This window comes from Lytechinus variegatus, chromosome 6, assembly GCF_018143015.1.
Source record: "Lytechinus variegatus isolate NC3 chromosome 6, Lvar_3.0, whole genome shotgun sequence".
Classification (NCBI taxonomy): Eukaryota; Metazoa; Echinodermata; class Echinoidea; order Temnopleuroida; family Toxopneustidae; genus Lytechinus; species Lytechinus variegatus.
Genome location: NC_054745.1, coordinates 14,909,780 through 14,923,751, shown reverse-complemented (window position 1 = coordinate 14,923,751; position 13,972 = coordinate 14,909,780). Strand labels below are relative to the sequence as shown.

Below are 13,972 nucleotides of genomic sequence, written 5' to 3'. Positions count from 1 at the left end.
GAGAGGGGCAGTGAAATATATCGCTCTACACACGCATGACACGTTAAAAATGGTGGAGATGGGGAGCTGAAGCCTGAGCCTGCAGTCACATCAGGGAGTCTTGCTCGATCTACAACGATGGGCCTACCCGAACTCAGACTGCGATTTAACGCAATTCATTAATCCAATGCTTTAACCACTGGACCACACGACCCATTGTTAAAGGCCTGTCTTGATCCTTTTTTCGATGGGTATCGTATATGATATTGTTGAGAAATATAATTTTACTGAATTTCAGGCTACAATAATTATAAACTTCCAAAAACCTGGAAATAACACAGTGATGCAAATTAATGAACAGGAAAAGATTATTACAGAAAGTAATGATTTTGAAAAGTCTCTTAGTCTATATTGGAAATGAGGCACAATTGAAAACTATGAGAAAAATTCACATTTAAAATGTTAAAGGACAAGTCCACCCCAACAAACACTTGATTTGAATAAAAAGAGAAAAATTCAACAAGCATAACACTGAAAATTTCATCAAAATCGAATGTAAAATAAGAAAGTTATGACATTTCAAAATTTCGCTTCATTTAACAAAAACAGTTATTTGAACGAGCTACATCCAAATGAGAGAGTCGATGATGTCATTCACTCACTATTTCTTTTGCTCTTTATTGTTTGAAATATGAAATATTTTTATTTTATCGTCATTGTCATGTGAAATGAAGTTTCATTCCACCCTGAACAGGTGGAATTCCATTATTTTAACATTTTGTGCTTCAGGCAAGGAGGTCCTAATCGTCAAATTCGTAAAAATGTAAATATTGTATAAATCAAACAATAAAAAACAAAAGAAATAGTGAGTGAGTGACATCATCAACTCTCTCATTTGGATGTAACTGGCTCGTTCATATAACTATTTTGTTAGAAATAAGCGAAACTTTGAAGTGTCATAACTCTTGGGGCAAAAAGTACATCCTTTATAAAACATTTTAGTCTTGATTCTTTATACCCTCGCAAATTTGACCCTAAACACTTAGCTTTCCTAGCAAAATAGATACCCTTTTTTCATTATTTTAGTGTTTTTGACACCCTTGTTACGTTACGTACGTAACAAGGGCATCATTTTACAGTATCCACTCGTCAATGTAAGTGCCCCCCCCCCGGATCTCATTGCCATGTGAAACAAAGTTTTATCACTCAGTGAACATGATGTTTTACTGTTCTTCATTCATGTCATTTGAAATCCGTAAAATTCGAAATATTACAAAATTCAAACAAAAGAAAAGAGAAATAGTGAGTGACGTCATCGACTATCTCATTTGCATGTTACTAAAATCTTCATATAACTTTTTTGATGAAAAATAAGCGAAACTGTAAAATGCCATAACTTTCTTATCTTACATCCGATTTTAATTTAATTTTTTACGTTATGCTTGTTTGATTTTTCTCTATTGATTAAAATCAACATTCTTTTAGTTAAGAGTGGACTTGGCCTTAAATGTGAAACTCTGTAGGAATTTCTCTATTTTTTCTTTGCTATTGATTAAAGTAATTAAAACAAAAAAGGGCATATCCTTCACTAAGAATCACTTCTTTGTGGAAAAAACTCACAAAACAAAAACTAGAAAAAAGAAACAAAACAAATCCCATATATCATGTTAAATACACTCTAATTTATTCGTGATATTATAAAGTACTTCAGAGCACACTAACATTACATACAGTGGTTGCGATTGGCCGATGGAAAAATCTTGAATATTTAATCAACAGAAAATGATTCTGGTTAGTGCTTTACAAAACATTAATCTAATTCACTAGCGTATCAAGGGGGGGGGGACTGCCCCCCTGACGAGTCACAACCCATGCAAAGGACGTTTCCCTGCCCCCCCCCAAGAGATTTCTTGAAGACCTTTTTTTTTGCTTGTCAACTTTTTTTCTGGTACGGAATCCTATATTTGAGGTTGAAAGCCTTTTTTTTGCTTGTCAAATTTTGGGGCAAGAATTTGCCCCCTTGTAGAAAATCTTAGGTACGCCACTGATCCAATTTATTATTTCTCTTTTTGAATGTTCTAAATATTTAGAAAAGTGTGAGAGTATCAGAATAAGTCGAAAGTCTAACATTTTCACTGCTATTTATAGAGATTTAAAAAAATACTCATCTAGTTTTCTGGAAGGTTCTGAAGTGAGATCCTTGGAAATTAAAATAAGTTAACGTCATCACTGCGCAGTCAAACAAAATGATAATAATAACATGGATTTACGTTGCCTCATATATCTAGAAATGATCTATCCCGATGCGCATTGTTATTATTACCCCGGCTTCGGCTCGGAACAGTCAATCCAGTGCTGTCAATTCAAGGATTCAATCCCGCCGGGTACACATTCAAGTCACCTGGATTGAGAGCAGCATATGTGGGTAAATCTCCTCGTGAAGGAAGACACGCTACGTGGCTAGGATTCGATCCCACAACCCTCTGTTTGAAAGAGGAGAGCCAGAACCACAAGACCACAAACGCTCCCACATTACGAAAATCAACATTAAAGCTTTTGAAAAGAACATCATTCCATATTTTGTAAAAATAAATTAGGTAAAGAAATGATAAAAATACAATTAAAGTAAGTAAAATACACCATTAATAAATACTTGATTTCTGTTCACTACACAATAATTACAAACATTTTTAGACATCGAAAGATAAACCTCTATTGTTGAATCTCGACTCAATATCATAGACAAATATGAATGCTACTCATCAGTTATCTAATGAAAGTCAGCGACATTTTATGTAACCTTTCAAAGGACTCACTATTTATTTCAAGACTTTTTTTCATTTGCTACATCTATCATCATGGCTGCCATCACATTTTTCCTATTAAGGGTGCCGGCAGGGCAAGTAGAAAACAGCAGTTTTATTTATTTTTATATGTTTTTTTTTCGCATAATATGTAGCTGGTATCCCCCCTCCGAATAATAATAATGATAATAATAATAATAACGATAATGATAACAATGAAAATAATAATAATAGTAATAATAATAACAATAGTAATTATAACGACAACAATATTAATGATAATAATGATAACAATTAAATAAAATGGCTGTTTTCAATTAGCTGTACAGCGACCGTTTAACCCGGGACGGGAAAAAGTGATTCACGGTAAAAAAAAAAAAAGTTAATTCTCGCGTCTGAAGGGTAAGCGCCGAAATCAGCAACAACAACGCTGATTACGCCATTATTCCAATTTCAATCTATCTAAGGCCTCCCATTCGTCAATCCAAGAAAAGGGCGTGGTCATCTATACTTTTAATCGTTTGATACGCCAATCATTTTGCCTCGGCACGGTCACGTGCAAATTGACCTTCAGATTCAAAAGACAAATCAACCTGTTGCTAGTTCAGTATTTTGATTCCTCGCGTAAGGTCTGATTTTCTAATCTCGGAAATGCTTATGCTTTGAAGACTTGGTTGGGCATGCCGCGTGGTGGTCCGTCATAGTCAACGTAGTACGGTCTCTGTAAAAACAAAACGTGAGATTAAACATAGAATTAGAAAAACAACATAAAAAGCAATGACATCTAGGCTTATAAAACACTCCTTGCTTGTGGCTATTGATGGGGGTATACATGACATGCATGGCGGCGATTTCGTGAAAATTTGGTCCATCTTGGGGGCGGGAATGACCCTCTCCCATCTTTCCATAGTCTGATGTACAAAATTTAAAAAAACGAGCCCCCCCCCCATGATGGTAATTATTTTCTTCCTAGTACAATATGACTGTGCTATATGGATCAACATAACTTGGTGGTAAAAAATAGGTTCGCTTTCCGGTGGTTCTAGGATTTTTATTAATTATTTTCTCAAAACGTTTTGTTCAAATCGAACTTGCAATTATATATCAAAGGTAAAGCCAGAAATGGTTTAACAAAAGTGAGCCTAGACAAATTACATTTATTAATTTCAATGACATCGCATACGTCGATTGGGTGTTAGATTTGTTGGGGGTATTGATGTTACTGGGACAAAATGAGGCTTCTCTCATCACATCGGGTTATAGTGTTGTGTTTGGCAATCGCGTGTACCTGACCATTTGAAGAAGAAAAAAACGGCCCCCTAACTTTCCGAAATGTCCGGACAAGTTTAACCGACAATTCGAGAATTTTGCTATGATTTACACAAAACATCGGGTAAACTAGACCCTAAATTTCGGAAATTAGGGGTCCTTATCTTGAATTTTTTTTGTTTTGAAGTAGTATTTATTAAAACATTCAGTTCAAAATTATACATACAATAGTAAATTAACAAAACATTGTTCACAAAGTCAAATAAAACAATTATTCATAATACAAAAAAGAATTTTCCAAAAAAAAAATAATACAGAATATAACATTCTAGTCATCAGGAACAAAATAGTTATAACAAAATAATTCATAGTGACGCAATTGAACTGAATGAGTAAACAAAGTAAAGCCCTCCCATCCCAACTGCCCCCCCCCCCACATCCCATCCAAGCCCAGGAAGCGCGACCTGCTTCCCTCCCCTCAACCCTACCCTCCATTTCAGTCTAACTGTATGGTTGAACTTTCTTAGCCTCAGCATCCCTAGAAAATAAACTTGTCCCATTTTCTGAAATGGTTTGTTAATAGACCTCTCTGTTCAGCTAGTTTTCTTTCTTCAAGTCTATCTTCTTGTATTTTTTCCTTAATATGGTTAAGGGTCGGTGGATCTTTTGTGTTTCTACTATTTTTTAAAATCATATACTTTATGAGGATTATTATGTGATTTAATAATTGAGCCTCTCCTTTAGTTGACCCTTCCACGCCTACGTGTACACCTTTTTTTAATCTATATTTGTAATGATAGGGAGTTGAAGCATGTTCCCACATTCTATCCATATAGTTTTTATTTTATCACATGAAAAGAATATATGATCATATGTTTCTTCTTTACTGCAGAATGAACATAAATCATCTGTTGTCATTTTGAATAAATATATTTTGTGTATAGTATATTGTGTAATATTTTAAATTGAATGGTTGGGTATACGCGATTGCCCGACCCGACGCGACAACTCGATGTGATGGCACAAACCCAAAATGCTGTAGGCCTACAGTTACACAATCAAATCAGATTTTTTATGGAAGCTTAAAAGTGCCACCGAGATGTTGAGATAATTATCTTGGGAAGTTGACATCATGATAGCAAAAGATCAGATGACGAGAGACTGGATCTCATCATGTCCACATCTCTCAGAAGAGATGATCAGATGACAAGATCCCGGATCTCGTCATGTCGACATCTTTTAGAAGAGATGATCAGATGACAAGATCCCGGATCTCATCATGTCGACATCTTTTAGAAGAGATGATCTGGGCTCCGTAACAAAAGTTTGCGATGAATTGCAAATATGAAAGAACCGCACTGATTGGTCCATGGCCAGTATTTTAAACCAATTGCGCGTGTAACATTGATATTGATTGGCCAGTTCATTTAGCGATTGATCGCTAATCTTTGTGTTACGGAGCCCAGATGACAAAATCCCGGATCTCGTCATGTCGACATCTTTTAGAAGAGATGATCAGATGACAAGATCCCGGATCTTGTCATGTCGACATCTTTTAGAAGAGATGATCAGATGTCAAGATCCCGGATCTCGTCATGTCGACATCTTTTAGAAGAGATGATCAGATGATAAGATCCCGGATCTCGTCGTGTCGACATCTTTTAGAAGAGATGATCAGATGACAGGATCCCGGATCTCGTCATGTCGACATCTTGTAGAAGGGATGATCAGATGACAAGACCTTGTATCTCGTCATGTCTACATCCAGTGGAAGAGATGATCAGATGTCATGATCATGGATCGCAGATCTTGTCATCTGATCATCTCTTTTAAAAGATGTCGACATGATGAGATCCGGGATCTCTTCATCTGATCTTTTGCTATCATGATGTCGACTTCCCAAGATAATTATCTCAACATCTCGGTGGCACTTTTTAAGCTTCCATAGATTTTAGACCGATCAACATTATTTTGTAACTTTCAGTGATATTCTTTCGGATGGTTTTAGAGTCGATTTCGATGGTGTGACTGCATCTTCATAAGGATTTACTTTCATTTGGTCCAATGCCAATTCGTCCAATTGCCGATTCGTCTACTATCACTTGGTCTACCATCAGTACGTCCACTCTCCACATGGTCTAATTGCCAGTTCGTCCACTTACCATTTCGTCTAATAGCCAGTTGGTCCAATAGACATTTAGTCCATATTCTATTTGGTCTAATTAGAATAAGTGTTAATTGGGCAAAATGAATGCAAAATAAACGAATAATTAGACCAACTGGTTATGAAACGAAATGGTCATAGACTAACTGGTAATTAGACGAGGTGATGATTGGACCTAGTTGCGGACCTTGACCAGGAGGAGACAAAGCATTGGAGGGTCACAGCATTGTTCACAACAAATGAGTGCCCCTCCGATGCTTTCGTCTCCTCAGGGTCACGGTCCGCCACTGATTGGACCAAATGGTTCTTGTGCGAAATGTTGCTGGACGGAATGGCATTAGACTAAATGAAGTTAGATGTGGTGAGTGGACGAGTTGGCAGTGGACGAATCGGCAATTTGAAAAGTAGGCCTGTATTTACCTGGTGATGCGGGGGTGGTGCAAAGCAGACACCAAAACAATCAGCAAAGAGAGCGAAGAGAGAGAATATACAGATGAGACTAGCAGCGACGATGACGGTCGAGAAATGTACGACCACGAGGGTTACGACCGTGCTCAATGACCACGAGAAGAGACCGAGGATGAGCGCCGAGACGACGAAGGCTGTCAAGTTTGCAAGGAGGGTGGTGAAGTTGAGCTGTAGACAAAAATAAAGTTTGGTGTACACTTGCACTGTGAAAAATAGGCTGTTAATTTCGACACCTGTTTGTACAGTGTCCCTATATAGTGCGTATCAAAAAAAAGTTTACACTTTGTAAAAAATCATGTAAAATTATGCATTTGTAATATCCTGAAGGTTTTTCCACATTTTAACATTGGTACAGGTCCATTAAAGCAAATGACGATATAGCTGTCGAAAAATATTTCCGCTTGAGTGAGCACCACTTACTTTTGAAAAGTTAGTGAAAAATGATTTGCGCAGAACTTTGAAATAGTTATGCGAATAAAAGTAGACCTTAATCATGAAGAACACATGGAATTTAGCTATTAAAATTGATTTGAAGATATCTTCTACCTTGTTTGACTTGTTTCCTTGCCCAAAACACTTCGAAGAGTGCATTTCGCCCCACCCCACTCCCCACACCGAAGCCATCGTGACGATATTTGCCTTACACTGAGCTGTGATTTACATGGAATGGTATAAGCTTGATTTTCATTTTGTTAATCATTGCTAAGCTTGAGAAAAGTTTGGAGAAACAAGTATTAAATGAAAAATGAAATGTAAACCCACTTTCAATGATAAAAACTTAGTGAAAAAATGCTGGAGATGTCTGATATAAAATTTTGTTCAGATTCAGTTATGTCCTCAGATCCAGCTGGCACAAATAGGGTAAAGGTTGTGCTTACTAAGTGTTGAAGTTTCAATTTGGGTGGCAAAATTGTTACAAAATGCTTGAATGTATCCGTTTTTTCAATTGACTAAAAGTGCAAGGGAAATGTATGATAAATCTTTCGTGGGGTAAGTTTGATTTCGCCCTTTCCCCTTGACACAGCATGAAAACGAGCATTTCTGCGCAAACAGATTTCTGCGAGCTTTACACAAATGGACAGTGCTCACTCAAGTGTAACATTCTGACAAAACTTTTACTTTCATTGGATAGATGAGACCCAAACCCAAGGTTATTTGTGAAAAAATTACCCACATGTTGTATATTTTTAAATTCCCAGGGCTTTTTCAAAGTGTAAACTTTTTTTTGATACGCACTGTAGAGGACTACACCTAAGGTGTTAGGTATACATTCAAGAGAATGATGTTCCAACACCCGATAGTGTTAAAGTGACAACAAAAGGTCTAAAAGACGTCCATGGTCGTTGAACTAACACTGAATTTAACATCGGAGTAAAAAGATTTTTTTTTAATAAAAATCTAAATTTAGGAAAGATTTTGATATGATATTTAAAAGATGATATCACATTTCACCCTTCCCCTTTTCCCTTTCCTTATTTCTCGTTGAACTGTTTTTTTTCTTATTTGTGAGTTTTTTAAAGCCTCCCCCATCGGCACGGCAGTCTTGGCAAGGATGGAAAGTCCATAGCATTAGTGATAAAAACGTGTAAATGCTCATAGCTTCCTAATTATTCATGCATATTTTTTAAATGAAATGATTTTTCATCGGTTTGGTTCTTGAGTAATTTATTTCAACATACGGGTAAAATAAATAAATAAATAAACTAGTATAGTAATAATAATAATAATGATAATAATAATTCTTATTTTAAAAATAATTCTTTAGTTTGCTTCATAAGTCATTTGTTTGTACTCACAGGTAACATATTATAGTCTTGCTGTGGAGATCGTTTCTTTGAGGGAGATTCCAGGGCATCTATGATGTTACCAGCACCGCACATCAATAACTGAGAAAAATAAGAGACGAAAGACGAGCGATTAGGGACATGATGGAGAATGACAGAGATAGACAGTCAGATAGATAGATAGATAGATAGAAAGATAGATAGATAGATAGAAAGATAGATAGATAGATAGATATATAGATAGATCGATAGATAGATAGATAGATAGAAAGATAGATAGATAGATAGATGGAGACAGAAGGAAAAAAGGCAAAAGAGGGATAGAGCAAGCGCAGAGACAGCAGACAGGCAGAGAGAGAGAGAGAGAGGGAGGGGGGGGGGTAGTCAACCGGAAGCAGAGAAGGAGACGATATTCGAACAGAGTTACGACAGACAGACATATGGAGGGGGCTGAGTGTTGAATGCATCTTTCAAACTTGGTTATAGATGACATAAATTATGTTGCGCACAATTTGATATTACTTCTCTCAATTTCACGGATTAAATCCAAAACGTACAGTCACGTATTTATAAAATATTGAAAAAAATAAAATTACCACGAATGAAACTGGAAAGAGAGTAATGATATAAAACTTTGCATTCAACTTGGATAATCTTCGAATAAATTATCAACCTGTTGTTGACCCAGTAAAGGTTATTGATTGGGTCATCTCACGCACTTCCGGGACCACGAGAGGGGGCTATAAAAAATGAAACATATTTTGTCGTCCATAGTCCTATTATATGGACCTAGTCAGAGTGGTAGGTCTATGATAATCCATACGTGTAACAGAATGACTCTTTTTATACTTAGGATTAAAAACAATAGCAATAGGGGACATCACCTAATTCAGATCCGGGAAGATTAAATCCAATAGCAAAATCATGTAAGATTGAGTTTGAGCATAGAGATACATTATTATAATTTTTTCGAGTGCAAATGACTTACAATTATACCACCCCAAAGAGGGGTGCCTACGGCGTTATTGGTGATTTGCACCGTGGAAAAGCCTGGAAGCTGTGACGTCATAATGAACATAACCAGGGTTAGCAATATCTGAATGGCCCCCGTGAAACCGATGAATCGTCTCCTAAATCCCATCGTTGGTGGCGTAGATCTTTCGTTTTCAGGATCAAATCTAAAGAGCAGCAATGGAAAATGAAAAAAGGCGGGTAAATTAATGAGATAAAATCATTTAGACGAGCTGATATCTACATACAAAATTAAGAGGTCTTGAATATCTGAGCGAATAATAAATTGAATGTTTGAAAAAAATAATTTCCCATTCATATTTTCTTCAGTGATTTAACGATCAGACACCTTCACAAATAAAACACGTAGAAAAAAGAAAGGGTAAGTCGGTGTAAGTAGACACCCGAGACTATTGTTTTAATAGCGAAATCTGAAGATAAATGGAGTTATAAGATATTTAGAATGTCGTTCTGTGAAGTCATATGCGAGTAGATATCCCTTGTGTGTTTTTTTATTTATATTTTTTAATTACTTATTTATTTATTATCAATTTGGCAATTACAATATACAATAAAAATGTCAACAAAATATAAATATTAAGCAGAGCCGTAGATGGGTACATGTAGCTTATCTGCCTGGGTATGGGGAAAAGCTAACTTGATAACTGTGACCCGAGGGTCTCCCTCCCCGACCAAGCTACATGTACCCAGAATTGGTCTGTAATAATGATAATTGATAGAGCATTAAAATGAAGAACAATACACAGATAAACAACTAATAAATTTAAAGCAGCGAAAATAATATAGACATGACTGATAATGTGTGTTGTGTAAATTGGTGGTATACTTGAGAGAACATGAAACCGTGTGTAATACCTGATATGTTACGTCCTCAGAAAATTGAAAATAATTTTGTTTATTCATTAAATCTTGAGACACTTCATTTCATATCCGGTTCTATCATTAAAGCATTTTCAGTCATCATAAACCCTTTAAAATGCCATGAGAATTTATACACAGCGAAGACTGTGGTGTTAACCGGTGTACATAGATGACCACAACAGTTATTTTACACCGGTATTTTATTGGTGGTGTTAGTTTTACACCTATAGGTGTTATTACAACACCTTTGGTTGCTACATTTACACTCTTTGGTGTTATGCTCAATCTTTAAGGTGTAATTTTAACACCTCACGGTGTGGTCCTCTATTAACACCAATTGGTGTTTTAACACCACAGTTTTTACAGTGTAGTATCTTATATGGTTAATTTTCAATTGGTCTAATGCCGATTCGTCCAATTACCAACTCACCCACTGGCATTTGGTCTACCATCAGTTCGTCCACTATTCACGTACTTGCCACTTCGTTCACTCACCATGTGGTCTAATAACCAGTTGGTCCAATAGCCATTTAGTTCATGTACTATTTTGTCTATTTGGACTAAGTCTTAGTTGGGCAAAATTTATGAAAACAAAATGGATATGGGACCAACTGGTTATGAGACGAAATGGTCGTAGACGAACTGGTGATTACATAAAGTGATAATTGGACCAAATGGTTGTTAGACGAAATGTTGATGGACAGATTGCCATTTACTAAATTAAGTTAGACCATATGATGAGTCGGCAGTAGACGAATTGGCAGTTACCTTTTACATTGTATACATGACCAAGTTGCAGCTGCTCGCAAAATGGTGTCACGAATTGATAACTTTAAACAATCATTTCAGTCTATTCTTTGATGGTTTTACCATTTTTTTGTATCAACGCACCTTTTATAAACTATTATGATTCTTTCCTTTAAGCGACAAACCATCCATTATGATAACTAAATACGCGAAAATAATATCACGTGACAAACGTAAAACCTTGACAAAATACTTGAACACAGGTAAACTAGACGGACTAGCTTTGAAAACAATTGTTGGTCTTGCACTCGAGTAATATTTGTTCTAAAATTTCAATGGCAGCTCATGTTAAGGTAGTGGCGCACTCCCTAAAAAATTCTTTTGTACACGAATTCAAATATTCATCGAAATTCGAAACCCACAAAAACCTGTACCATCAAAGTCCACACTAACAATACAAACTCAATACTATTAACAAAATCTAATTATGTCCTTTCCATTGCCATCGATCATTCTGATATAGGTTTCTTCATGTGTCTGTTAGAAGCAAAAATAATAATTCACGTGATTTAACCACTTACCATGTCCAAAAACTTGTCACAAAATTCTACAATAGAGCCAGGTGTACGACAAGGCTACCCTCACTCACCGTTATTATTTATTATTATTATTATTGATAGCCGATGTTAAATGCGGCAAGGGGGAAATTTTGCCCTGGCATGAGAAAATACCAAGACCCTCGCGCCGAAAAAAGGAATATATAATTAAAGCTCGATGAATTCAAGGTACATGTAGTTTCACCTTAACTTATATGCCGATCACTATATGACAAGTTTCATCGACTCGTTTACATTAGTATCCTTTCTATTGTAATAATAATATTACTACTACTGCTGCTGCGGCTTCTAATGCTTTTGTTTTTTTATGTTATACTAATTTAGTAAAAACAAAAAATATATATATAGTAGAAGCCACATCAGCAGCAGTACTTGTAATATCAATATTATGATGGATAGAACGTCAATGATAACTAAAGCAGCACCAGCAAACCAAAAATGTAATACTATCAATGTACATAATGACGATGATAATAGTAATTACATTAATACGATACTAGGAGCAATATAGTAATAATACACTCTAAAACATGAAGTGCTAATTCAGCTCTTAAAGGGCATTTATAATGACTGCACTTCGGAGTGCTGATTTTTCCCGTTCAAATTTGAACTAGACAAATCAGCACTCCTAAGTGCAGTCACTATACACGCTCTAGAGCTGAATTAGCACTTCATTTTTAGAGTGTAATAATTAATAATGATGATGTTGATAATGATGACGATGATGATAAGTGATAATGATTATTATTATTATAGCAATAACGTTTACATTGTGGTTACAAAATTAATGTTAAATAGTGTACAACAAGCAAAAATTAGACAAACGAAGGGCGAAATAATGACTTCAGGGGACTGTTTAAAAACATGAATATGATAGGTTTTGAATGATGCGACAGCGGATCCCTCACGGGAGGAGACTGGACGATAGTTTGGGGGTAAGAGGGAAAAATGCATAATAATAATAATGACATGTCATATTTACAGGGACCAGGTGATAGGCAGTGGGCAGAAGTATAGGCTAACAGCAGAACGGATTTGTTACGGTGATGAAGATAAAAAATACCGTTCTCAAGAAATATAAAAAAATCCTGTAAAAACACAACAGTCGACTTGACTCCTCATTAATCAGCGCTGAAAAAAGACTTCTCAGAAGAAATTAAGTGACCAAAATATGTAATAAACTGTAAAATATTGCGTTAGAAAAGGCTATAATAATCAAAAAAATAAATTGTTGAGATACATGTACTTACAAAGAAGAATGAACTATGTGCTCCAGTTGCGAGAAATGTGAATGCGACCTAAACTGGAGTTGGAAAGGATTGGTCTACTCGAGGAAGTATAAGTTGACAAGCGTATCACACTATAAATACTCAGATGTTGCCGTTTTAACGATCGTAACTTCAAAGAGATCAAATTGACACTACCCCTAAAGATGCGATCTTTAATAATTGATCAATTATTATACATCATCGATAATAAAGATTTGTTATTATGTTGCTTAATTTCAAAGAGATATATTTCCTCTTATATCAACACAGATATTTTTATGGCAGATTTAAATCCTTAAAAACTGAAAAGACGGAAAAGCAAATTGGCAGCGTATACACGTACGTCAAATAATGAAATTATGACAACGACATGGGTGCAGTATTCATTGAAATATTACAAAGCAAACTTCTTTATGTCAACACTGCATTTGAGAGTGCAAGTTATCGGCCAATGCTAATAATAGCGCTGGGCCCGCCCAGAAGCTAAATACAAATGAAGAACTACCTTTGAAAATGACGTATCTTGGGAAACGCAATTCGTTGTCACTTCGTGCCAAGGCCACACCTCTAGTTAAGTTTCTGAAAGAGGTAGAAAGACAGAGTTGCAGAAAAGGTGGAAAAGATTCGTCATTATAAAATGTTTTCCAATGCTATTAAAAGGCAATTGAAAATGCAATCACCCCCTTTTTTTAACTGTTACAATTAAGTCACTGCAGGTGTAAGCCTCTGGTTGTCTGATATATCATCTGCTAAACCAGCGCTTCTAAACCTTTTTCTTTTTACTCGAGGACCATTTTGACTCTCAGATTTTTTCGAGGCCCACCTACCAAAATTTTAACAAAGCGATATGACTACTTGTCTCGACTCAGAGACAGACATTGATTATAATGGGCATATAAGTGCGTATGAATTTCAGCAGCCCGGCCTTTGAGCCCCTCCTCCAAACATATTCCAGCCATGACAAAATAACAACTTAATA

At 35.9% G+C, this 13,972-nt stretch overlaps 1 protein-coding gene across 1 annotated transcript; it reads right to left on the bottom strand.

The window, feature by feature from the left end:
- Positions 1 to 3,025: 3,025 nt before the first annotated feature.
- On the bottom strand, positions 3,026 to 13,072 carry LOC121417068. The gene is made up of 5 exons (XM_041610635.1): positions 12,976 to 13,072; positions 9,457 to 9,646; positions 8,481 to 8,570; positions 6,637 to 6,852; positions 3,026 to 3,504 (listed from the first exon to the last, which is right to left on the bottom strand). The coding sequence occupies exons 2-5, from the start codon at positions 9,607 to 9,609 to the stop codon at positions 3,439 to 3,441; spliced, it is 525 nt and encodes a 174-aa protein (XP_041466569.1). The 5' UTR covers positions 9,610 to 9,646; positions 12,976 to 13,072; the 3' UTR covers positions 3,026 to 3,438.
- Positions 13,073 to 13,972: the final 900 nt, after the last annotated feature.